The 26,197-nt window shown below is 39.5% G+C and overlaps 1 protein-coding gene across 5 annotated transcripts in view; it reads left to right on the plus strand.

Annotated features, from left to right (window-relative positions):
* Positions 1 to 2,475: 2,475 nt before the first annotated feature.
* PDE8A (phosphodiesterase 8A) overlaps positions 2,476 to 26,197 on the plus strand; it is a 263,475-nt gene continuing 239,753 nt past the window's right edge. The window contains exons 1-2 of one of the 5 annotated variants that reach the window (XM_074233948.1): positions 2,476 to 2,937; positions 4,494 to 5,625. In XM_074233948.1, coding sequence (XP_074090049.1) covers positions 5,368 to 5,625 — 258 coding nt within the window. In that variant the 5' untranslated portion in view covers positions 2,476 to 2,937; positions 4,494 to 5,367. Of the gene's footprint in view, positions 2,938 to 3,912; positions 5,626 to 26,197 lie in introns of those variants that run through there. The other 4 variants (XM_074233949.1, XM_074233950.1, XM_074233947.1 and 1 more) reach the window with 4 other exon arrangements.

A 26,197-nucleotide genomic window follows, 5' to 3' on the forward strand; every position in this document is an offset into this window, starting at 1 on the left:
AGAAAAGAGAACTCTCTCTCCTTCCTTTCTTTGATCAGCAAAAAAAGGAAAAAGGCAAAGAGCTCCAGGTATTCTCAGAAGCAGGATGGAGGAGAAGAGAGAAGAGCAGAGAAGTTCTAGTGGCCGCAGTGGGAATGTGGGTCATCTAACCAGGGCAGCAATGTACTAAGGTTTGTTTTTGGAGCTTCCCAGATCTCAGAAGACTACACTGTGGATCATTATTATGCTCTTTCTTGTCAAAACTACACTGTTCTGTCCAATTTTAACTGACTTTTCAAAATGTTTTTATTTAGTTGTTTTGTCAGTCATGTCCAACCCGTTGTGACCCCATTTAGAGATTAGGTTTTCTTGTAAAACATACTGGTATGGTTTGCATTTTAGAGATGAGGAACTAAGGCAAACAAGGTTAAATGACTTTTTCAGGGTCACACAGCTAGTAAGTATCTGAGATGGAATTTGAACTCAGATCTTCCTGACTCCAGGCCTGGCCCTCTATCCACTTTGCCATTTAACTGCCCATTCCTAAAGGTTATCACTTACTAAAGTATAACAAGGTGCTTTCATACACAAAGGATACCATCATTGTCCCATGTCTTTGAGATACGTGCCTAGGACTGGTGAGGCTGAAAGCTTGGGCTGCTGTGGGAAAAGACCAGGAGACTTGAATTCTAGTTGTGACTCTATTACTAAATCCTCTGTGATCTTTTTCATATGCTTTCTTGTCTGGACCTTGGTTTCTTCCCCTGAAAAATGAAAAGCATTGGGCTGCCAGGTTCAAACTCCATCATTCCAAGAATAGTTGGTAGAATACAGTCTGTCTTCAGGTACCTCTGCCAACCAGATAGCTGACCAACATTCTAATGGAATGGAGATCTTTATCTTTGAAAACCCAGCTGGATCATGGGATAAAACTCATGACTTCATTGTTGTGACCCTCCTCTTCTAACTGTCAGAATCAAATACCCAAGAGTCTGGGAATGATATAATTTAGATTGAACTATATAGCTCTCTTGCCTATCATCCATCCATACATCTTCTATCTATCTGTCTGTCTATCTATCTACTTACCTATCTACTTACTTACCTACCTACCTACATACCAATCAAATAGTCAGGTCCAAGCTTCTGCTAAGGCATTTCTGTGTTCTTTGCTATCAACTTATTACTCTTTAGATAAATGTTTTAGTTAACATGCATTAATCCCTTCCCAAACTCCATGTTTGGACTTATTTGCAAATTAATAATAATTTAATTGAAGTCAAATTAAAATTTTAATTGGAACCCTTCCCCATTAGTTCTATGTCTGTCCAATTCCTTTATGCCTTCCAACTTCTAAAGGAGAGAAGGAAAGACAAAGGAATGAGGAAACAAGTGCATCATCATCATCATCATTATTTTCCTAGATGGGTTATTGGGGGTGGGGCAGTTGAAGATATCTCCCTTCTTCTGCTCCAGGAGCATGCTGGATTCATAGTCTCACTGCCTCTCCTTCTGTCCTCCCTTGTCCAATCTCATTCAAGGATTTTCCTATTTGAGTAGGATTTCTAGAACTACACCCTGCAAATTGTGAGGGCCTCTGGTATATAATTAAGTGCTTAATTAGGTAATACTGCTAAAAGAGGTAGAGGAGAGTTCAAAGAAGAGTGACATCCACATGCTCTAGGATAGATAGTTAAGATTCCATTCAGAAAATGGGACTTGAAAGGGGGGAAGAGTGAAAGAGAAGAAAAAAATACAAAAAAGAAAAAGAAAATAGAGTTCTATAAAAGTACAGAAAAAGTGTCATTATATTTACTTAAATTTAAGGTCATAAATTCATACATTTAGAGCTGGATTGGCTCTTAGAGACCATCTAGTCCAATGCCCCCTCCCCTCCTTCCATTTTACAGACTAAGAAACTGAGTCACAATGAAGTTAGGTATCTTGCCCCAGGTCATACGAGTAGAAAAATGGCCAAGATGGCATTCGAATCCAGGTTCCCTAATTCCAATTTCAGCCCTGTCTGCAGTGTGCTAAAATAAGTAACTTAGCATTTAATATTCACATTTTAAAGAAAATCTTTAGCTTAATGATTTCCTGGATATAAAACAACAGCTCCCAGTTCCTAAAGAGACAGGATGCAAGCGAGCCTGGTGAGAAAGTTTCTCCAGCCAATCTGCTTCCAGCTTTTATCTATTTGTTTGGGAGTCGCAAATAGCTTCCTTTCAGTTCACACTTTCTTGTCAAAGAATCTATCCGCGGAAATTACGGGGTTCCAGTGTAATGAATCCCCCCTCCCTCCCCCGGCCCTCCATCCAGGCTTTCTAGAGAAGATTCTTTTCTAAATGTAAAATGACTAAAACTAATGTGCGGGGAGCCGGAGGATGATCCCGGGCTAGGACTTGGGGGAAACCGAGAGTGCGCCTTTGGCGGGTGGGCTTCGAATTCCCACTCCGGCCACGCTGCTCCAGAGCTTTTCAAACCGCCGGCCAGTAGGGAGTAGGGGCTCTCTGAGCACAAAAGGCTCGCTGTTCACTCCCCATTTGTAAGTGGACAAATTGGGGCTGCTGGCAGTGACCCTGAGAGTCCGTGCACCGAAGCAAGGCGCCAGAGGGAGCGAGCAAGGCCGCCCGGTCCTGGGGCTTGCTTCTCGGCAGGCGCTGCGGGATAACGTTTCCCTCTCGGGTCTGGAGTGGCCTGGCTGGCCGAACGCCCGCCCCTGGCCCTGGGGCAGTGAACGGCCCACAGGCCGGCGCACACATCCAGTTGGCGAGCGGAACCCAGCCCCGCGGCAGGGCGCGCCCAGCTCTCCGCTGGAGCCGCGGAGGAAAGGGCTCCAAGGCAGGGAAGCTGGAGCAGTCGGCCAGATCCACTTCTCCGGGTCTTTGCAGCAGCTGGGCTGGGAGGAGGGAGCCCAGCGGAATTGAGGGTTCAACTCGGGGACCGCACTAGGAAAAGGTGTGGACTGGAGAGGGGGAGGGAGGAAGGAACGGGAGGAGGAGGAGGAGGCGGCCACCCGGACCCTGGGGGGAAGACTGGTCCCCCCCAGCAGACTTTCCTCGGAGGTTCCAGGGCAGAGAGGCTTGGGCCCTGGGACCAGAGTTTTGCTTCTGGGGAGACACAGTTTGGGGAGCCAGAGGGGCATGCTTTTCTGGGGAGAGGGGCGGGAGATAGAGGCTGTTCCTCCGTCACCCCTCATTATAAACATCCAATTCAGAGGACGTTAAGGAATGGCAGACGGGAAGGGGCCTTGGAGATCCCCCACTCCAGACCCTACCTTTGTGTCCCAGAAAGAAGTGACTTGCCCAAGGTCATACAACTTCTTCGTGACAGCCCTTGGTGTACGGGGAATGCCACTTTTCCTCCCTGCCCTCTTAGTCGCCCCCCTTCCCAAAGGAGGTAGCGGGGAGGGACATCTTTGCACTGTCCAGTAAACAAAACGTTCCCGCGACCCCCGGGGGGTCCGGCCAGCCCATCCTTAACTGAAGCCCTCCCCGAGGGCGGCCATCTAACCGGGGGAAAGTCTGAGAAAGCTTCTAGAATCTAGAGAGACATCACGTTGGGGAGAGAGCTGAGTTTTCGACCCGAGCCGCGAGCCCTAGTACGAACCGCTCGGTTCTCCCCTGGCCTCAGTTTCCTTTTCTGTGAAAAGAGCGTTTTGGGGCGAGAGGTCTCGAGGTTCCCAACTGTGGGATGCTGCAGTCGGGTGGGAGGCGCGGGGTCCAGCGGCGCTTCTGCCCCCGGGAGGGCTGGGACGCGGAGAGGGGGGGAAAGGGAAGAAGAGGAGCCGAGCGGCTTTGGAGGGGCTCCCCGGCGCCCCCCTCCCTCCCTCCCCTCCCCCTCCCCGGGGCATGCTCAGTAGCTCGGGCAGGTTGGGCTCCAAGTAGGAAGCTCCGGCGCTCCACCGGCTGTTTTGCATTGACGCCAATAAAGGCTGGAGGTCACTTCTTGCGGGAGCTTTGATTGGACGTGCTGCTGTCAAACCCTGGGCCAGAGGCCGGGACTGGGAAACAACCTGGCAGAGACTCGCCGGGCATTTCCAGGGGGCGCGGGGCACCCTGCCTGCGAGCGGGGCCGCCCCTCCAGCCTCGGAGGGGAGTCGAGAGAAGAAGCATCCCTGCTGCACGACGCAGGCTCGGCGGCCGGGCGCTAAGCGCCTCGCCATTTTAATTCATTCCATGCAGAGCCGGGGACTCCAGCAGAATTGCGTGTCTGCCTCATCTCGGGCACCAGGAGCACCGCGGGCCCCGCAGGCATCGCGGACCTGCCTTCGCGCTCGCTGCCGGGCTCCCTCCAGCCTTTTGTTCCTGCCCGTCCTCAGCCTTATTCCCATTCTCCTAAACCCGGAGCTCTGAACTCTTCCCCCACCCCCTTGCACACACACACACACACACACACACACACACACACACACACACACACACACACACACACTCTCTCCATCTATTTTATTCTATTTGCGCGGCAAACATGCACTGAAACGGGACTCCCGTGTTTCTTTTCCTCTGCTCCAGGAATTGGCACCACTGGATGGAATGCTTTGCGGGGTAAACCTGCCTTTCGGAGGGGAAATCTGCCTTCTGGAGCTGCTGCCAAGAGGATAGTGTGTGCATGTCCATAGCCAGTCTGCGCCGCTGCCGCCGCCGCCGCCGGGAGGAAGGAGGAGGTGGAGGAGAAGGAGAAGAGGGAGCATGCCTTGGAGGGGAACGTGAGCGCTAGTCTCTCAAGTGTGGAGGGGGGAGCGATCAAGGGGGTTGCACTTCCCCCCCAGCCGCCAGAGAAGACTTTAGTGTGTGGCTTACAGTTAAACTTCGTGGGAAGAAAATTGCCTGTTTAGTCCTTGGGGTGTGGAAGAACAGGGATCTCCTCCCCCCCACCCTACTCCACCCACCCCTGGTCCCAGACCCCGTTCCGAAATCCTCCTTAAACACTGTGAAATTAAAAAAAAAGAGCTCCTCTGGGATTTTACTATTTAATTCAAGAAAATGGGAGCGCACCCTGCCGAGAGCCCCACTCGCTAACTAAGTCAGAAGGGGGGCTTGTTGACTTCTCCCGGGGGGGAGCAAAACCCTGCCCCCCCAAACCCTGCCCGCTGAAGGCTTTAGGCAACGATGTGCTGCTGCTCGGCCTGCGCTTCGTTTCCCCACAGTCCCCCTCCGGGTTCCCAATAAACTTCCAAGAAGCCCCCCGCTCCCAGAAGAAGTAGAAAAGGGCTATGTTTCCTTGCTCGCCGAGCTTAACACAGAATGACACAGCCCTCCAGCCCAGCGGATGACAAGAAGGACTAGCTAGAGACAGACCCTTGAGAAGCTGAGAATTCCGAGACCAAAGCCAGCCGAGCGAAGCAAAAGTCAATTTAGAAAATCGCGTCCGAAGTGACTTGAAAGCATGGGCTGCGCTCCAAGCATCCACATTTCTGACAGCAGGGTGGTGTACCACAGCGGCAAAGAGTCCGAGGACTCTACCTCCCCCAACCAGAGCAATGCCATCATGGCTCAGCAGCTGCAAAACAGCAATCCTATGCCCGGATTATTCATCAAATCCGCTAACACGTCCACTTTCAAAGTCAGGACTAATGCGTCCAAGAAAGACAAACAGGAGAACAGCATGGAAGCGGAGACCCAGACCAGCAGGTCCAGTATTAAGGTAAAAAAAAAAAAAAGCCGCCAGACGGCAACATCTTTGGAAAGGTTTTTCTTTTTCTTTTTTCTTTTTTTTGTTCTCTCCCCCCCCCCCCCTTTTCTGTAGCTTGTTTCTCGGGGAGGGACTGACTGTATGACATTTTATAGCAACTCTGTGTATCGTTTTACGAATTCGCTGACACTTTCCGAGGTGAAACTTTTTAGCTTTTTTGTCCTGAGAACTCTCCCTTTCTCAGATATAAAGTGTGGAGACTTGGGGAATCAAAGTGGGGAAAAACTTAAAAGTTTCCCTCTTCGGCTTAGCCTTGACTTGGTCTTTAATTAAGAAGTGGTCTTGATTGTACCCACAAGAAGCCACGGCACTGGAGTTTCTCGGGTCTGTAGGCAGAGGGATCTTTTTTTCCTGAATAGTTTTTCATTTGCTTGCTTCGTGAATCTCAAGTCTGTTTGGCACAGAAAAGACGGTTGGCCCCTGCCTAGGGAACCCACTTTCCTGAATGCAGCGTCTGATGGAAATCCCTGAGAGTCAAGCTCGAGAAATAGCTCGGAAATGTCCAATGATTAAACACAGTGATACAAATGGAACGTGACCCCAGGAATATTCTCCATACATTTTTAATTCTCTTCGGATGAACTTGGTGTTTTAGAAGGGGGGGTGGAATTGTTCCTATGGGTAAAGAGAACTAACTGCCTTCCCTCCATTCTTGAAAACTGTTACAAACTGAGTCTGTTCTTTTGTTTTCGTGGTTCCTCTATTATCATCACAACTCTCTGGGGGTCTGGGGAGGGGTGTTTGGCCTTATGCAGTTGGGTGTGTAAAGGGTGTAATACTTTATTTTTCCTTGGTTCTCTGACTTAGACAACTAAAGTATCTCCATTTTCTATAGGAATATCAGGTGTGCAGTTCCTTGGCAAAATCAGCCCCGGTTCCTTGTATCTACTTAAGTTTGAGATGTATCTGTATAAATATTGCATCAAACTATATATCTAAGCAGAAAAAATAGGAATAGAGAATAGAAAATATGTCATTTCATGGCACTCAGCAAAGCAAAGTTAACATCTGGGAGAAACTTTAACTTTAAAATCATAGGATTGAAGCTCATTTGTCTCGTATTTGCATTTAGTTTAGATCAAATTTTGCAGAATTTTCCGGATTTTTTCTTTGTTTTGGTCACCATTTGAGAGGGAGGAAAGAGAAGGGAAAATAAGGGAAAATGTCTAGTGGAAATAGGAAGCTTCATGCAGTTCTCTAAGACTTGCCCAAACCTTCCTTAAAAATGAAGACAAAAATTTTGCATAGCCTCAGACCCATAATTTGAAAACATCACAACTTTAAAAATGCCATTTGCAAAATCGTCTTGGTTTTCTTTGCTCAGTGAGGACTAAAGGCCATCTAAGTTTGGTATTTATGGCTATGCTCCATTTTCTGTCCTATGCCACAACAACCATGGTAAATGTTCTTTCCTTATGAAAGTGAGAAGTCCTTTTTTTAAATGGTTACATAATACAGCTGAAGGGGTTTCTTCATCCTTAAGTGAAAATTTTACCTTTTGCTGGTATCAAATCTAAACCATTTGATTCTGTCCTCTCCAAGAATATGGGAAAACTGCACCAATTTCAAAATGGAGAGTAAGATAGAAGCTATTTTTTCTATTCCATCAAGAATGATTCATTTTTGCCAACAGTAGTATGCATATAAATATGTATGTATGTATGTATGTATATATGTGGGTTAAATACATCTTTGATAGCAGCATTTTAAATATGCTAACTAGTTTTAAAATCATTGGTCAAGTAGGCTATATTATTTAGAGAATGGTGTAAAGTAGACTGAAGTTGAAAGAATTTTGTCATTTTTTTTAAACTTTGACCAAAAACTGATTTTGGCCTAGTAAATGTCGAACTTTCAGGGCAGAAAACAACAAAAAAGTGCTGCTTGACTAAGCTCAAGTATTCGATGTTTGTATGGTCTTGAGTTTAATGTTTTGTATGACTCAGTCATGTTTAGATCATTCCTTCCCAGGAAAATATAAGCTCTTGCAGGACAAGGACTGTTTCCTTTTTTATTTTTGTATCACAATATTCTTTTAGTAAATGTTTGGTGAATTAGACAGATATCATACAGGTATCCTTTTTCTACCTGCCATAGAAAGATTCCATTAGAGTAAGAATTCTTCCTAGACAGCAACTGTACCTTAGCTTTTGTTGTTGTTGTTCAGTCTTTAGAAGAGAATTTTGTTTGTTGTAGGTAAGTGGCTGCTTCCTTCACCTGCTGATAAACATTAATTCTGGAGCTAGTATTAAAAAAACACATTCTGCAGGGTCCTCTAATTCTGAACTTATGGAGAATGAATTTGTCTTAGGGAAACCTCCTTTAATCCAGGTTAGGATTAAACTCATCCTCCTGTTGGTATTGATTTTTCTTTTTTGAGAGGCATTGTAGTAGCTGGAAGGGGAACCTTCTCAGTGAAATTTATTCTATATAGGGACTCAGGAATTCCTCCCTTTTGAACTCAGAAGGTTTCCTCTAAGACTGGAACAGTCTATCTGAGGGTTACTGTTAAGTCATCTATGCCCAGGGAAAGAAACACAGAGCAGAAGAGGCAGCCAAGGGTTCAGATAATTGGCCTAGCCTTGCATCATCAACATGTGTCCAGGTTAACCTCTCAGTGTTTAGACATTAGTATTTTTAGACAAGTTATATAAGAGTTGACTACTTTCATATGAAGAATTACCTCACCAAGGATGTCCCTATGCCAATGAAAACCCAGATCTATCCCTATCTTGACAGTGCATTCATTTATTCAGAATATCAAATAATTTCTAGAAATCTAAAATTAGTATAAACATTTAGAGGAGGCAGTTATTAGAAACTTTTATGGTATTTTTAATTAAATAATTATATATTTCTGTCTTGTTTAGTTATCATTTTTCTTAACAGAATTTAATTGATTTAAAAACTTTCTTTTAATGAATTTAAAAGTACTTTGCAACAGGAGTCTAGATCAAACATTTCACATATATGAGATAAGGCTAGTAAGGTAAGGTGGCACCAACTTGTGAAGGACCTTGAAAAGGAAATCTAGGGGCTGCTAGGTGGCACAGTGGATAGAGCAGTGGATGGAGTCAGGAGTACCTGAGTTCAAATCTGGCCTCAGACACTTAATTACCTAGCTGTGTGGTCTTGGGCAAGCCACTTAACCCCATTTGCCTTGCAAAAACCTTTAAAAAAAAAGGAAATCTAACTTTAGTAGATGATAGGAAGATTTTAGAAGAGGGAAATGATCAGATCTGTGCATACAGAATGTTATTCTGCAAGTAGATTGGAGGTTGTAGAGAATGAAGTCTTGTCTAGGGAGATTATTATAATAGTCCAGAAGAATGGTAATGAAGCCCTATGTTAAGGTGATGGTTGTGGGGTGAGATATAGAGAGCTTGCTAAATGAGAATTGATACAATCTGCTAGCTGTTCTCTCTCTGAAGGTGAATAATATCTTTTATCATGAGTCCTTTTTGGATTATCTTGGATCAAAGTAGCTAAATTTTTTAGAATTCATCATTCTTACAATATTACTGTTACTATGTAAAATAATCTCCTGGTTCTTATCACTTAAATTTCCCTGAATGCATTATAAGTCTTCCTGGGTTTGTCTAAAACCATCCTGCTCCTCATTTCTTGGAGCACAGTAGTAGTTTTTCACAAATATATACCACAACTTGTTCAGCCTTTCCTAATTGATGGGCATTCCTTCAATTTCCAGTTCTTTGACACCTCAAAAAGAACCCCTATAAATAATTTTTGAACAAATAAGTCCTTTCCCCCTCCTCTTTGATCTCTTTGGGATAGAAATCTAGTAGTGGTATTGCTGGGTCAAAGGGTATGGACAGTTTTATAGCCCTTTGGGCATTTTTCCAAATGGTTCTCCAGAATGGTTGAACTAATTCACAACTCCACCAGCACTGAATTAAAGGTTCAATTTTTCCACACATCCTCTTCCCGGTGTGTCATCTTCTTTTTGTGTCATGCTAGCCAATTTGATAGGTGTGAAGTGTTGTCTTAAAGTTTTTTTTAATTTGCAGTTCTCAGTAGTCTTTTAAAGTATTTTTCATGTGACTATTGATAACTTTGATTTCTTCTTTTGGAATCTGCCTGTTTATATTCCTTGACCATTTATCAGCTGGGATATGGCTCTTATTTTTATAAATTTGGCTCAGTTCCCTAGATATTTGAGAAATGAGGCCTTTATCAGGAAAAACTTGCTGCAATTTCCTCCCCCCTTCCTGTTTGCCTTCTATTTTAGCTGCATTAGTTTCATGCAAAACCTTTATAATAATTTCAGGTAATCAAAATTTTCTATTTAATTCCCCTGATCCTCTTGTTTGATCTTTTCCCCTTTTCTATAGATTTGACAGGTATATTTTTCCAGGTTCCTCTAATTTACTTATGATATAACATCAATGTCTTAAGTCATATATCCATTTTGACCTTATGTTGTTATATGGTGTGAAGTGCTGGTCTGTGCCTTGTTTCTGCCAGACTATTTTCTAGTTTTCCCAGTAAGTTTTCTCAAAGGGGGAATTCTTACTCCCCCAAAACTTAAATCTATAGGTTTATCAAACACCAGAGTACTGTGGTCATTTAATATTGTATAATTGATACCTAACATATTTCACTGATCTACTACTCTATTTCTTAGCTGGTGCCAGACTATTTTGATGATTACTACTTTGTAATATAGTTTGAAATTTGTAACTGCTAAGCTACCTTATTTAACCTTTTTAAAATAATTGATTCTTTGAAATTTTTTCTTTTTGTTCTTTCAGATAAATTTTATTACTATTTTTCTAGCTCTATAAAATAATTCTTTGACAGCTTGATGGGTATGGCATGGAATAAGTAAAATTAATTGAAGTAGAATTGTCATCTTTATTATACTGGCACAGCCTACCCATGAACAAGCAATATTATCTGTCTTCATTTATGTGAAAAGTGTTTTTATAACTGTGCTCATGTAATTCTTGGTTTTGTCTCAGCAGATAGACTCTTAAGGATTTTATTTTGTCTGTGATTATTTTAAGTGAATTTTTTTTCTCTCCCTTGTTCTACTGGGTTTTGTCGGCAGTATATAGAAATGCTGATGTTGTATGTGGGTTTATATTATATTTTTCAACTTTGCTGAAGTCGTTCATTGTTTACCTTGGCTCTCTTACCTTAAGAACTAAGGCAAAGGAGTAGTTGTGGCCAACTGAGTAATTGTATTTGCCAAGGGAAAGAAGAGAGAGAACACTGGACCAAAGACAGGACCTTTGCAGATACCCACTTTAAGGAGTCAGTTAAGGAGGGAGAATGGTAAGAGAACTAGGAGGAGCTTGAGGGGAGACTTGAAGAGGAGAATTAGATCAACAGCTTCAGAGGCTTCAAGGAAGATAATTAAAACCCTGGATTTAGTGATTAAGAGGTTATTGATAAGGTTATTGATAAACTTTAAGACACCACTTTTGGTAGAGTACAATAGAATAAAATAGAATAGAGTAGATTAGAAGAGAAGAGAAAGAAGAGAAGGGATCAGAAGACTCCATCGAAGGGAACTAAGGAAAGAATGATGACTACTTGTAGAGTGGTCTAGACTTGAGTTGGACCACTTTTTCATGAAATTTGGTAATGAAGTGAAAGAGAAGAGGCAGCTGGGTACAGTTAGAGAAATTTGACCTCATGAAGGATCTTAGAGGCTGTCTAGTCCCTTCTTTTTTTCAGATAAGTAAATGAAATCCAGAGAAGTTAAGTGAGAAAGTAAAGGAATAAGCACTTATTAAGGCAATGTGCTAAATGCCTTAAAAATATTATATCATTTGATCCTTGCAGCAATCCTGTGGTAGGTAGGTGCTAATTCTTGAACCCATTTTATAGTTGAGCAAACTGAAGCAACAGAGATTAAGTAACATGCCCAGAGTCACACAGCTATTAAATATTGAGACTGGATTTAAACTCAAGTCTTTCTGGTCCATCATTCTCTCCTATGCCACCTAACTACCACAAGTTCATCCAGCTGATTAATGTCAGAAAGTAGGGATAACCCTCCTTAGGCTATATAAAGTAAGAGAATAAGGTATCTCCCCTAAGTATGAAGTTCTGATGTTCAAAGAAAGAGAAATTGATTATACTTTAGCATTTTAGTATTTAAAATTTCAGCCTTGAGGTTCACTCCTCTTTCATTCTTTCTTCAGATTCTGGCTTCAGCTTTTACTCTGTAGGTCAGGTGTGTTTCTAATATGCTAAGTTTGATAATAAGTTTTATTTATATAGGGCTTTAAGGCTTACAAAACTCTTTATGTACATTATTTAATCTCATAAATCATTTTATAATGTACAGTATTTGATTCTCAAAATAATCCTGGGAGAATGGTGCAAATACTAGAGATAATATTTTATAGATCAGAATCCCAGAGGTTAAGGGACTTATCCAGAGTCAGGCAACTATTAAGTATCTGAGCTAAGATCTGAACACCAATCTTCTTGAATCCAAATCCAAGGCCTAGCCACTATAGTAATATGCTTTATGGACATGCTTTCAATAATTCATTTATTCATTCAAAACATTTATAAATCATTTTTTATGTATTAGACACTGAACTAGACACTCTGGGGGAACAGTAATACCCACCAGGTCTGATGCCCTGACTCCTGACCCATATTCTCATCATTTATGGCAGTAATCTTTTCCTCTTCACTGCCCTCCTATCCTTCCATTCCTGTACAAAGAGGCAATTTTGAAGTAACAGGTGTTTGAGTTCAAATGCTGGTTCTTCCACCTGTGTCAATTACCTTACCATGCTGAATCTTAGGGGTTTTTTTTTATCTATTTTAAAAAAAGGTTTGAACCAGAGGATCATTAAAATTTTTAACCAAAGTTGACATTGCAACTGAGTTGGACTGATAATGATTACAGTGAATTAAAATGAGAAGCAGATCACTCTAGAATTGTTAGACCAGATCATATGGAGAAGATGGGATTTGAAATAGTCTCTGAAGTATCAGAATTGGGAGTGCAGAATATTAGCTGAAGGACATAATATTGTTATGGGAGAAATTGGTGTCATTAATAAAGATTGAGAGCTCTTGTGAAAGTGAAGACTCACAAGTAGCCCTGAAGTTGAAATAACTCAGGTTTTTTATTTCACAAACCTGCAAAGTTCACAGATTAAAACCTTTTTAATTTAAGAGACAGCAAGCTGCTTGAGGAGAGAGGGAATAACTAGTGTCTAGGTGAGGTGCCTGAGGGAAAGAGTGAAAGGAAAGCTGTCAGGACAGTGCCTTGGAGCAGAGGTTTTAAAACTGAGGACCGGCTGAATAATAAAGTTTTAGAGGTGACTGCCTGAGGGCAAGGGAGAAAAGAAAAATAGCCAAAAGTTGACTGGCTTAGACTCAAGGGAGTCCAACCGCATGGACTAGAGTTCATAGTTCTCCAGTGGCCTAGGCACGTGGTTGGTTCTACCTTAGAGAAAGTGCCTATCCTTCAAGGAAGAGAGAAAAGAAAGAGATCTCTTCTGCTATCCCTTACTTAAATGTATTTCCATAGTGGGTTAGACAAGGGTGCCTTTAGGGGAGTGGTTTAGCACTTGGCTCCAGGTATTCTCCAATACATATGTCACAGGGGCAACTCTCCAAGAAGGACCTTAAGACTGTACTCATTGGGCATGGGTGATGATCTACACACTGGTCTTTCCTGTCCCAAACAGCATGACTTTGAAGTCCAACTAAGTTATTTCCTGGGTCCTGTATCTATATGAGATCAGGTGAATGACCTATTCTCAAGACACTAAGTAGGCCCCTGTACCTGAAAAGAACAGTTTTGTGTTGACTGTCAAGGCAAATGAGCTTAGACAGATTGGAACTAGACTGAAGACATTGAAATGTGAAGGATTTGGACTTTATCTTGTAGAATCTTCTGGCTTGAAGACAGGAATCATATTTAACCCTTGATAGATTTCATTCTATGCTTAGTGTTTTATTGTCTGGTTACCATTGCTGTAGACCCAAGAATAATTTTCACTAAGTATTTTCTATTCAAAGAGCCTCTAAAATTTAAGGACTGGAAGTGATGAAGAGCTGAGAATGAGCATTAATCAGCTAATTTGCATTTCTGAGGGAAGTAGATAACACAACTCAAGAGAAAATTTAGTCATTCTAAGTCCTTCCTTCCTTCCTTCCTTCCTTCCTTCCTTCCTTCCTTCCTTCCTTCCTTCCTTCCTTCCTCTCTTTCTCTTCTTCTATTTTTATTTCCTCTTCTACCTTTTCTACCTTTTCTACCACCTCCTCTTCCTTTTCCTCTTGCTCCTTTCTCATCTACCAATCCTCCTCCTCCTCCTTCTTCCCTAGGTCCCTTTCTTTCTGTTTGCTTCTCCCTACCTTCCTTTTCTGTCTATTCTCTATTCCTTTCCCCCATCTTCTTCCCAACTCTTTTTTTCCTTCTTTCTCCATCCCTTTTCTTTTACTGGTCATCAAATGAAAACAAATGATATTATGTCAGTATTTATTTTTGAATAATAAAAGTTTATGCTCCCTGTCTGAAATGTTTTAAGCAGCTGAAAATTTATTATTATTTTAAAAACCCAAAACCCTTAAAGTAGTTATGGAATATTACTCAACTTTTTTTTTCCCCTGTGGTTCATTGGAAAAATGCTGAGGAGGTCACCTGGGCTTTGCATAGTCAGCTTGTGACTGTCACCGGCAAAGTGAGGTTCCTCTTGGCTGTGTAGCTTAATGGAGAAACCATCAAATTTGGACTGAGTTTGAATATCAACTCTACAATCAACCTTGGTGATCTTGAGTTAAAAAAAAAATAAAACAACTTTACCTTTTTCGGCCTCAATTTGTAAAACAAAAAGGCAAGAAAGACCCAATAATCTTAAGATCCTTCCAGAAATCCTTAGGACTTCTTAGTACCAGACCATTTGGGTTTAGTAGTTTCTCTTTCTCTGGTCCCACATAAAGGCAGAGGTCAACTATGCTGTTTTGCCTACTGGACCTCCCCTCACTTAGAGGTAATTATACTGCCAAAGGGTCACTTTCCCTTTCTTACCCATTAAGTTCCTTTTCAGTCAGTGGTAAGCCTTCTGCTCATAAAACCACTTGGGAGTTTGGTTCCATTTACAAATTTCCAGGGTTGAGAAATCACCAGAATAACCTTCATCTTCTTTTCTCAAGGGAAATTCATATTTAAATTGCTGGATCAGACTTTTTTGTTTGTTTGTTTGTTTGTTTTGCCTTTTTTGCAAGGCAAAGGTTAAGTGACTTGTCCAAGGTCACACTGCTAAGTAATCTGAGTTCAGATTTGAACTCAGATCCTTCTGACTCCAGGGCCAGTGCTCTATCCACTACCCATTTAGCTGTTCCTAGATCAAACTTTTAAAAATAAATCAATTTTAAAAAAAAATCTTTCACCCTAAAGCTTGAAATCATATGAGTAATTAAACTTTTGTTCTCTTAGTTTGGTCATGTTTGAGTTGAACAATGCTCCAGGTTCTCTTTCCTCTGTTCTAATTTTGGTTGGATGAGTTTGGTATGGAGAGTTATAGAATATGATTATAAAGCGTTTTGACAAATCTCAATGTAGAAATTTCTTAGCTATCAGCATCGAACACTGTTGGCCACAGCACAGTCAATGAGAACACAAAGAACTCTTGAGGGGCTTTGAAGTGGCCATAGTGTCAATAGAGTAAAGCTAGTAGAACTACTCAAAGTTTTTATTAGCTTTAGATTTGAAATATATTTCTCTGGCCTATTCAGTGTGCTACCTATGGTTATATCTTTCATCCTTTCTGTGTTCTGGGTATAATCTTTGAATTTCCCTTCCATTCTGAATTGTAGCAGTCACTTTAAATCCGTCTTATTCTCTGAATGGAAGAGTCACAAAAGGCTGGCATGACAACCCTTGTCGCATTTCTGAACATTCTGCCTGCTGTACCTTCAGGAGAATCTGCCAGATAATTTTAATGCTCTCACAAAATTTCTTTCTGCTAATAAACAGGAAGAGAGGCCTAAAAAAGAAAGAGACCTAAAACAGGAGACTGAAGATCACTTTCCTCCCTGGGCAAAGACTGGTTAGAATGAGCAATTTGGGGATTCTTCTGGGTTTAAAATTGAATGATCCTGGATTCTGGGATTCTGGTATAGATGCTTATTAGCTCTGTGACCTTGGTCAAGTCCCTTAACTTCCACAATCTTAGGTTCCCTTATTTGTAAAATGAAGGTAACAACACATATCACTCACAAGGTTGTTGTGGGGACCAAATAATATAAAGCATTTTATAACCATTTGCTATTGTTTAGTCATTTTTCAGTAGTGTCTGACTATTCATGACCCCATTTGGAATTTTCTTGGCAAAGATACTGGAAGTGTTTGCCATTCCCTTCTCTAGCTCATTTTGCAGAGGAGGAGAGGGTAAATCACTTAATCCTGCAAATACAATTGAGTGATTTACCCAACGAGTAAGTGTCAGGCTGGATTTGAACTCAGGGAGACTAGCCTGGTGCTCCATCCACTGTACCAAATTATAAAACATATAAACATGTAAGCGACTAATACTACTGTAGGATTATAGAACTGGTTGGGGGTGGGGGGAAAAGAAGATTTCTGAAGCCATCAGGTCCATTTGCCTCCTTTTACAGATGAGAGACCCAACCACTAAGTAGTTAAATGACTTGTCCAGGGTCATACAGCTATTAAGTCTCAGACAAGATTCCTAACTTCAAGTCTAGTACTCTATCCTCCAAACCCCCTAGCAACTGAGTTTCTTCTTAAATTCAGTGGAATCCAGATAGAAATGGCTTTGGGACAAGACACTATTCTGTTGTTCTTTTATATTTATTGTTTGATGGCCTGTTACTTTTTTGTATAAAATGATTGCTTTCTGTAACTGAATAAAAATATTGGAAGCTCATCTTCTATGGCTTACTTAAGGAAGTTTCAGGACTGAAAGCATTATTTTATATTAATTAAATATTAAAATTATAGCACCCTGTACTCTTGTTGACAGTTGGTGGTGACACAGTGGTTAGAGTACCAGGCCTCAAATCAGGACAAGTTCGAATCTGGTCTAACTTTCTAGTTGTGTGACCTGGCAAGTTGCTTAACCTCTTTTTTTGGTGGTTGTTTTTGCCTTAGTAACCTCAACTATAAAATGGAGATAATATTAGCACCTACCTGAGAGAGTTGAATGAGATAATATTTGTTAAGAAAAAAAAAACTACAGTTAACCTAGTCCCTGACATATAAAGGCATTATATAAATAAGTAAATATTTTATATATATAAAAATAAGAAACATTATTTATATTTGTATAGTATAAATATTGTTTATATATAAATTATATAAATATATTGTGTTGTCACTATATAAACAATAAATATTCCATCATATTGTTTCAATAAATATTTCCTATACCTATTATTAACAAAATTTTTATTAAAGAAATTATCTCCTAAAAAAACCCAACTCTGCAAACTAATTGAACTTCTCTGTGATTCAACCCTATAATTCAATTCAATTCACTGAGTAGCCTGTTCTGTGCTAGGTGTTTGGAAAATACAAAGGAAGAATGTAACTTGGCCCTTACTTTTGAGGAGCTTTCAGTTTCTTGGGAAAACAAAATATGTGATTGTGAAACAGGTAGAAATACAAGATGAAGTAAATGTGGTGTAGCTAGGTTGCTCAGTGGATATAATGCTGGCCCTGGAGTCATGAAGACCTGAGTTTAAAGTCAGCACCAGACAATTACTAGCTGTGTGACCCTGGGCAAATGATTTAAATCTGTTTGCCTCAGTTTCCTCAATCATAAAATGGGAATAATAATGATAATAGCTCTTATCTTGCAGCTTTGTTGTGAGAATAAAAATGAGATAATATCCATAATTGCAAATCTTAAATGTTAACTATATGGCTACTACAAATGGTCTGGTGTGAGATGATTATTTTAGTGATATTATTTTTAAGCAGGAAGGAAAATAAAATGAATGCTTTGCCATCTACCAGCTGTGTGACCTTGGTTAATATGGTTTACTCCCCTGGGTCTCAGCTTCTTTTCAGATAAAGATTAGATTCAACTATCTCAAAGGCTCCTTACAGCTTATTTAATAGTCCTATGTGTCTAGAATAATAACACTGACAGTAATAATAGACAATAAATATATTACACTCTGAGGATTATAAAATATTTTAAAATGTTATCCTATTTGATCCCCACAGGCATCCTGTGAGGTATTTATGCAGGGTCTATTATCATCATTTTATATATGGGGATACTGAGTCTCAGCTTCTTTACTAGCAAAGATTGACTTCAACTATCTCAAAGGCTTCATATGGTTTAAGTATTTAAGTAATTATTATTATTATTATTATTATTGATACAATAATAATAGAAGTATCTATTTTGTACTGTGAGGATTATAAAGGATTTTAAAATGTTATCTTATTTGATCCCCATGGGAATCCTTTGAGGTATTGACTATAGAGTATATAATCCTCATTATGTATATATATATATATATATATATATATATATATATGAGGAAACTGAATTTTAGAGAATGAAATGACATACTCATGGACACTCAGATAATAAGTGTCAGAGGCAGGATGTAAGTCCAGGTCTCAACTGACTTAAAATTTAGTGGATTTCCCACAATATACCTACTCCTTCCCCATCCCTTCTACATGTTGCATAATGTCATTCTAGGGAAAAATCATATTTGAATGAAAATGTTTGCAAGCTTCTGAGAAAGAGACATTTGGCATTACTTCCAGCCTATCAACAGCATTTATTAAGTCTTACTATATGTGCTAGGCACTGAGGCTATAAAGAAAGATCAAAGTTGGGTCTGTGGTTCATCTGATAGATGAACAGCTCCCTTACTTGTATCTAATGACCAGGAAGTTCCAGACTGGCCTGGCTTCTACATTGCAGTGGTGGCCGGGGCAGTATCTATCATGGACTCCTACTGAAGTTCTGATTACTTTTCTGACCTTCTGTGATCCTTCAGTCTTTAATATTCCTTTCCCTAAGAAAAAGGAAAGAATAAACACATCAGGGAAAGGAAAAAAAAAAAACAACAGGACCATGCATTCACTGGCCACGTGGTGACTGGGAGGGAGATATGGCAGCTGAAAAGTTTGCCTCTACATGGGACCTAACTGAACTCCTATAGCTCCTTCTTCATCCTTCTTCTCTTTTCCCTCTTTCTCCTCCTTTTCCTCTTCTTTCTTCTTTACATCCACTTCCTCTTTCTCTTTCTCCCCCTCCCTTCTCTTTCTTCTTTTCCCTCCTTCTATTCTTCCCCTTTTTTCCACCTCCTCTTTTCCTCTTCCTCTTCCTCCTTCTCCATTTTCCTCTTCCTTTTTTCCTCCTCTTCTCCTTCTCCTCTCCCCTTTCTCCCCTTCCTTATTTCTCCTCTTCCCTTTTCTTTACCTCTTCAACCTACTCCTCCTCTTCCCCTATAGAGAGAGATCTGTCCTTTTGGACTAGCACTCTGAGTTCTAGTTTAGTAGCCAATTAAAAAACTATTCTTTACCATGCAGTAAGTGGACAGGAAATTATCACAGAATATGTGTTCATGCTATGAATTGAGGAGAGGGCTCTTCTTACCTATCACCATGTATTTTTGAAAGCGGGTTCTCTAAGCATTACTAGGATTGGCAACAAGCACAGCAGACTGTCCATGCTTGAAGGACTGGGGCCCCTATTGGCCAGTCCCCTCTTACAATAGAAAGATTTGATAGTTTTGTTTTTGTTTTTTTAGTGCTGAAAGAGATCTTAAAATTTTCTGTCTACTCTATTCCACTCATTTTGTAGATGAGAAAACTGAGAGTCAGAGAGGTTGAGTACTATGCCCAAAGTCATTAGTTTTTTGACTCCAAATCAAGCACTCTTTCTTTCTTCCATGCCACAATCTCCCTATTTTTTTCAACCCTGAAGAGGCTTATTTACTTGGATAAATCCATGATTTCATTATTGTAGTACTCCTTATTTTGCTACAGATTATTCTTTCATGCCATTATTGTTGTCCATGTGATGTATCTTTATTTAATTGTGTCTGACTCTTCATGATCCTATTTGGGGTTTTCTTAGAAGAGCTACTTGAGCAGTTTGCCATTTCCTCTCCAGCTCATTTTACAGATGAGGAAAGTGAGACAAACAGGGTTAAGTGACTTACCTAATGTCATACAACTTGTCTGAGGTTGGATTTGATCTCAGAATGATAAATCTTTTGTCTTCAAGTCCAGTGCTCTATCCACTGGGCCACCTAGCTGTTCTTTATTCTTCATATTTTCCCATATATCCTCCAAAGAAGATCTACTTAAAAGACCATATCTCTTGTTCAATCAGCATCTTGAGATTACCAAAGTTCTACTTGGGGTGTTAGATCTATTGCCTTCTATGTGACCAACTGACATTTCATAATATTATAATATGAATTCTTCATAATTGATTTATATGAAATATTCCTTAAACTACTTTTCTATATGAAATTATACTTCTCTTTCACATACAAGTCACTAACTTTCTGAATACTAGGCAGGGAGTCTGATAATTACGTCCCTTCTACCTGAGCCTTCGACCAAAATGCAAACTCATTATTAATGTTGAATGCCAGTGACCATATGAATTGTAATATCTATTTCAGTCATTTTTAGACTTCTCGTGACCATACAGGGAAGCTGTGAAGGTTAGATTAACAATGGACTGTAATACATTTTAGCAGGAAATACAATATCATCTTAAATGAACATTTAAATCTTAAATATGAACATCTTAACTAAGAGTGTGATCTTTGTGTTAAGAACTCTGACACCTCCATGATTTTTGGCATCAAGTGATGGACAGCATCAAAGGCAAAGAGAATTCTAAGAAAACATTATTAGCAATTAAAAGTGTGAGAATTTGAGGAGCATAGGCTGGATTATTGCAAAAATGCAACAAGGAAATATTCTTGTTGCAACAAGTACCTTCGCTTTTTAATGCATTTAAAAATGGACTTATCATAGAGATATGAAGATGACAGGAGATTCTTCTAGTGATCAGACTTCAGTTACTTGTACCCCATCACCAGAAGCAAATAATTTCACTCCATTTTCCTCATCTATAAAATGGGGGGATACTTCTGGCTACAGCACTTAGTAGCATTGCTGCGAGTCATTAGATAATTGTAATAAAGATTCTGTGTAAACTCTGTATTAACACTGCATATATCACTACTTACTGTGCTTTGTAATTAGTGCTATATTAGGATCAGAATTTAGAGCCAAAAAGGACCTTAGAAAATCCATTCAAATAAAGATTTTTTTCATTCTTTTTCCATCTTAGGCATATCACTGTACCCTCACAGTCTGTTTTACTTCTTCTCAATATATGACCAATCCTCCCCTTTTCTTGCTCATCTAAAATCTTGATATTATCTTTATGTGATGAGTTATCATGTCCTGGAAAAAGCACTGGATTTGGATTCAGAATGACTTGGGTTTGAATTCCGGCTCTGACATTAGTTAGCTGGGGGACCTTGGGCAAGTCACTTGACTTCTGTGTCAACAGGCAATTCCCTAGAATTATCTACTAATTTACAGATGGTTTGAAATGTGGATTTATGGGAAGGAAGCTCTTATACCAGGAACTCCTTGGGCTAGTGAAATCTCAGCTCATTCTTAAATTCAACCTCATTCTTATTTGAAATATGAAAAATATGCTGATTTTTTCACATCTGAAGAAACTGAGTCACAGAGGAGTGACATGACTTGCTCAGAGTCTTCATTTAAATGAATTACATTTAATCATTTCTAGCAGTCATAGTCCCTGGAGGAAACACTCTCAGTAACTGATGCAAAACACAACTATTAAGTTTCAAAATTAAACATATTTGTAAGTGGCAGATTGTTAAAAATTACATATTCAGTAACTTCAGCCAATTGTGCCTACTGATCAGTTTATTAACTTTGCCAATTAAACATCCAGTAAAGGATTTTAAAGCAATCGCATTACCATTGCTCAGTAGCCATAATTAGACATCAAATCTTCTGAAGGGCGCATTTGTCCAGATCATCTCCCACTGCTCCACACAGAGTTTTTGGCCCCAAGTCAGACTCCCAGGCCCTTTCCTCCTCTTTTTTAAAAATAAAATCTGTAAATATGTCACTAAATGCTATGTATAAAGTTGCTCATTTTGTAAACCAAAAGTTATAGCCCCCACCTGCGAATGTTTTTGTTTTTCTCAAGGTTAAGACATTCTCTGACTTCCTAGACTTTGGAAAATATAAAAGACTCTTTGGACTTTGAACCTTTTAACTAATTGGTTCTTCCTTAATCATATTCGCCCCTCTCCCATAACATTCATCCCACTATTTGATTATATTAAAATGATTTTATTTGAAGAAGTGGTAGATATTTACCAATTTTGCTTTTGAAGAAAATTACCTTGGGGTGAAACATGAAACATTAAAAAAACTTGATCTAGAAACCCCTTGACTATTAAAACAAGTTGCTATCAATAAATAATCTGTTAAATTATTTTTACTTTTTTTAACACTATTTAAAATTATAGCTAAAATAGCTTCAGAGTGTGATTCCAAGAATCACATTAGCTGCTTAAGTTTCAACAAGGCTCTAACAGCTGACATTATACATGTATTTTTTTTTAAAATGAAAGGGAAATGTGAAGCAGTGTTGTATAGTAGAATGAGCCCTGAACTGATAATTAGAAAATGAGATTCCAATTCCAATTTTGCTATGCTCTTGCTGAGTCACCTTGGACAAGTCATTTCATCTCTATAGAGGTTTAGTCAAGATGATCTCTTACATTCTGTGATATGGAAACTAGGAAAGACAATGTTTTAACCAATCACAGAGAAGTATTTTTCTATGACTTGAAGTGTATGGAATTTGTTCAATGAATATTGTTTGTTTGTTTTTTCTTAGCAGTAGTATCTTGTAGAAAGAGTGTTGGATTTGGAACCGGGACAAGGGTTTGACCTGTTTTTCTGTATATGTATGACCTAAACTAGATTATCTGATTTTCCTAGGTCTTTGTTTTTTTTTAATAAGATAAATGGATTGGATTAGATGTTCTGTAGGATTCCTTTCAATTCAAGTCTTATGGTCTCATGAAAATTCTCTTTCAGAATTAGCATTGTACTTCCCCCTCTCCCCCATTTATTTTCTTCCAGTTAAGCAACTTGGCTTTTACTTGAGAACTAAGAGTCAAATTAATTCTCAAATAGTTTTAATTTCAACCACTCCAAAAATTTAGAACAGAAAGAAAAATACTCAAATCTCAGTTTGAATCAATTGAAATAATGAGTTGACCTTGGGTAATTCACTGTGTCCTCAGTATCTTTATCTGTAAATTAAAGGGATGATTTCTAAGGTCCTTTTGTGTTTTGACATTGTGTGATATGTGTTCTCTAATCTAAGACTTGCTTCCCCAATAGAAAAAATGGTATTATTTTTCCTGATGGCATGGTGTTGAATCTATCTAACTCAGCAAACTTAACTCAGAGCAGTGGTAGTGGAGGTGAGGGGCTTATTGTATAATTTTTGTTTTTTAGGTTTTTGCAAGGCAATGGGATTTAGTGACTTGCCCAAGGCCACACAGCCAGGTAATTATTAAGTGTCTGAGGCTAGATTTGCACTCAGGTACTCCTGACTCTAGAGCCAGTGCTCTATTATTCACTGTGCCACCTAGCCACCCTGCTTATTGTATAATTGAGAGGTGCAGGTATTGGAACAGCATCTTATTTTGGTGATTTGCTCACTCTTTTTGTTTGTTTTTGCAAGGCAGTAGGGTTAAGGAACTTGCCCAAGGTCACATAGCTAAATATTAAGTATCGGGTTGGATTTAAACTCAGGTTTTCCTGATTTCAGGGCTGGTACTCTATCCATTGAGCCACCCTTGGTGGGAAGCCACCCTGATTTGCTTACTCTTACATGTACTCCTAAGGTTCACCATTGCCCTGGCAATTCAGACAGAGAGTCCTTAGGTTGATAGCAAATTGAATTTATGGATTAAATTGACAAATTACCCTGTATTCTAAAGGCATTAAGATTCTTGGATCATATGGGGATTTGTGTTTTAACATAGTTTTTGTTTAATTTTTAAATTCTCTGGAGTCATTAAAAGAACTTTTAATGTCTATAGAAAAAAGATAAATTAAATAGTTCATGGAAAGCTAAAATAACCCATTTTAAGGCAGTGCCTTTTAAGCAAACACTTGAAAGAAACAGATGAATCTAGAATGCAGATTGAAAACACAGATTTGTATAAATGAATAATAGTAACTTGGAAATGATTGCATCATTTCAATGAGATTTGGACATTTCTTGAGCAAACCCCTGCAGAGAGAACACAGAAGCTCTGGGTAAATGTAAGAGAGACATTTTCTTCTTGCCATTGTTTTTAACTTGGAGTTAGCAGTGACCTTTCACTCCCTGTTGGGATTCAGTGGAAACTTTTTGAGGCCCCATTTGCAGACAAAATGCACTTATGAAGTTGCCTATTTTTTGTTAGAGTGGTCTCCATTGAAGGTACTATACTGGATTTCTGGATACCACTATTAGGAAAGTTTGAAAACAAGTCAAGTTAGCACTTTATTTTTCAGGGTTTTCCCCTGAATCCATTGAAATGAGTGCTCATTATTTACACAGCACAGATTGGACATCATGAGAAAGGCTCATCAAATTCAGACCTCTCTTCACTGGACCAGGTTATCTCCTGAGTACAGTGAGCCTTCACTCATCTGGACTCCACTAGTTTGACATCTTTGAAAATTGGGTTAGAGGCCTAAGATTGGCAGCCTCAAGGGGGCTAAATTCCTCTCCCTTCCCAGATATTGCCAAGCCCCTTCAGGATTACCTTCCATTTAGCCTGTATTTAATTTGTATGTTCTGAGTTATGTACCTTATTTCCCCCATTAGACTGACAGCTACTAGAGGGCATGGGTTGTTTTTATCTTCTTTTTTTGGTATCTCCATTATTTTGTGTAATGTCTGGTGAATGGCAGGTATTTAATATATGTTTGGTTTCTTTCCTTTGGCATGGGAGGGAAGGCAGTTTTACTGCATAGAGGCTTCAGCCCTGGGTACAATGATACAGAAGAGGGCCTTGAATAAATAGCCAGAAAAGGTAAAGGGAGGGAATGGTAGAGAGGAAGGAAAAGAACATAGAAAGGCCCAACAGATAATCTGCCTATTTTGTGATTTTGCTGAGGGCACCGAGGACATATATTGCCTCTGTGCTGCCTTATCTTGGGTGCCACCTTTGGCCCTCACTACCAAAACCAGGGTTGGGCCTTTTTACTGCCTATAAAGAAAGCAAATTGTTATTCTAAAAGATTGAAGGCAATAGTTAAATTTCTGAAGAGACTCTCTGGCAAGTACTTTAAAAGTAGCCTTTCTATATGATTCACAATTAATAGGCTAATTATGCATTATTCTCCTCTAGTTGAAGAAGGTCCCTACAGAACTCTCCTAAGTAAATAGTTTTGTTTCTGGTACCCTTGTGCCCTTATTAACATGGGTCATTTCTTTGAAAGCAATCCATGTCTCAACTTTTCACTTAATTAAGCTGACTTCCTCAGTCAGCCTAAATTAGGGAAGTAAGCAAACTGCTTTTATGAGAATCAGGAAGATACCGCCTCACCTGTTCCTTGAGATTGAAAACAGTTTTACTGAAGTAAAAAGTTTTACTGAAGAAAAAGCTCTGACTTTCTTTGGTTTGAGTCCTGGTCCTGCTACTTAACCTCCTGTTTGACCTTGGCCAAATAACTTATCTCAGGTTCTGACCCCAACTATAAAAGTGGGGGATTAAGAGTTGTTTACCTTACTTGTTACCTCATAGAGTTGTGAAGATCCAGTAAAAATACCTTAAGAACCCTATAGGACAATGCAAATATAAGGGACTATCAGAGAATTTTTTGTTATTGTTGTTTTTAATTATGAGAGTTTGTGTACCACCCTTTGTGGTGGTAGCTAGGCTACGTTATTAAAAGTAACAAATGTTTACTTGATTGATGTACAGTAATTGGTAATGTACACTTCTTTATTTTAATAGGCATGTGGCTATCTCAAACAAAGGAGAAAAATGACTTTTTCACAATGACTTTCAATGGCCCTGTGACTTTCTTAGTGAATTCCTGGGAAGCCCATGAGCTGAATTTGCCTTCATGACTCAAAATGTGTTTACATTGAGAGAAAACAAGAATAGAAGAGATTCTCTGGGGAATCTACTGTCCTCTTGTCCTTGTAGATTCTCTGTGCAAGTATGGGTCTTTTTTCCCCCAAAAGACAAAAAAATCTTTGTATTAGTATGTTCACTTCTATACTATAGCATTGGGGCTGATAGCTATAATATTGATTATATTATCTTCCCTTTTGGAGATTAGGCATGAGGATAGGTACCTTGTTTTAGTTACCTTGGTTCACATCTTTCCACTGAGAATAGTGTCTTATGTACTTCAGGGGATTTTCTTATCTTATTCTAAGTGTCTATTCCCTCTAAGGGTGCACATGGAGCCCTATCATACCTTGTCATCCTA

Source organism: Macrotis lagotis, chromosome 4, assembly GCF_037893015.1.
Source record: "Macrotis lagotis isolate mMagLag1 chromosome 4, bilby.v1.9.chrom.fasta, whole genome shotgun sequence".
Classification (NCBI taxonomy): Eukaryota; Metazoa; Chordata; class Mammalia; order Peramelemorphia; family Peramelidae; genus Macrotis; species Macrotis lagotis.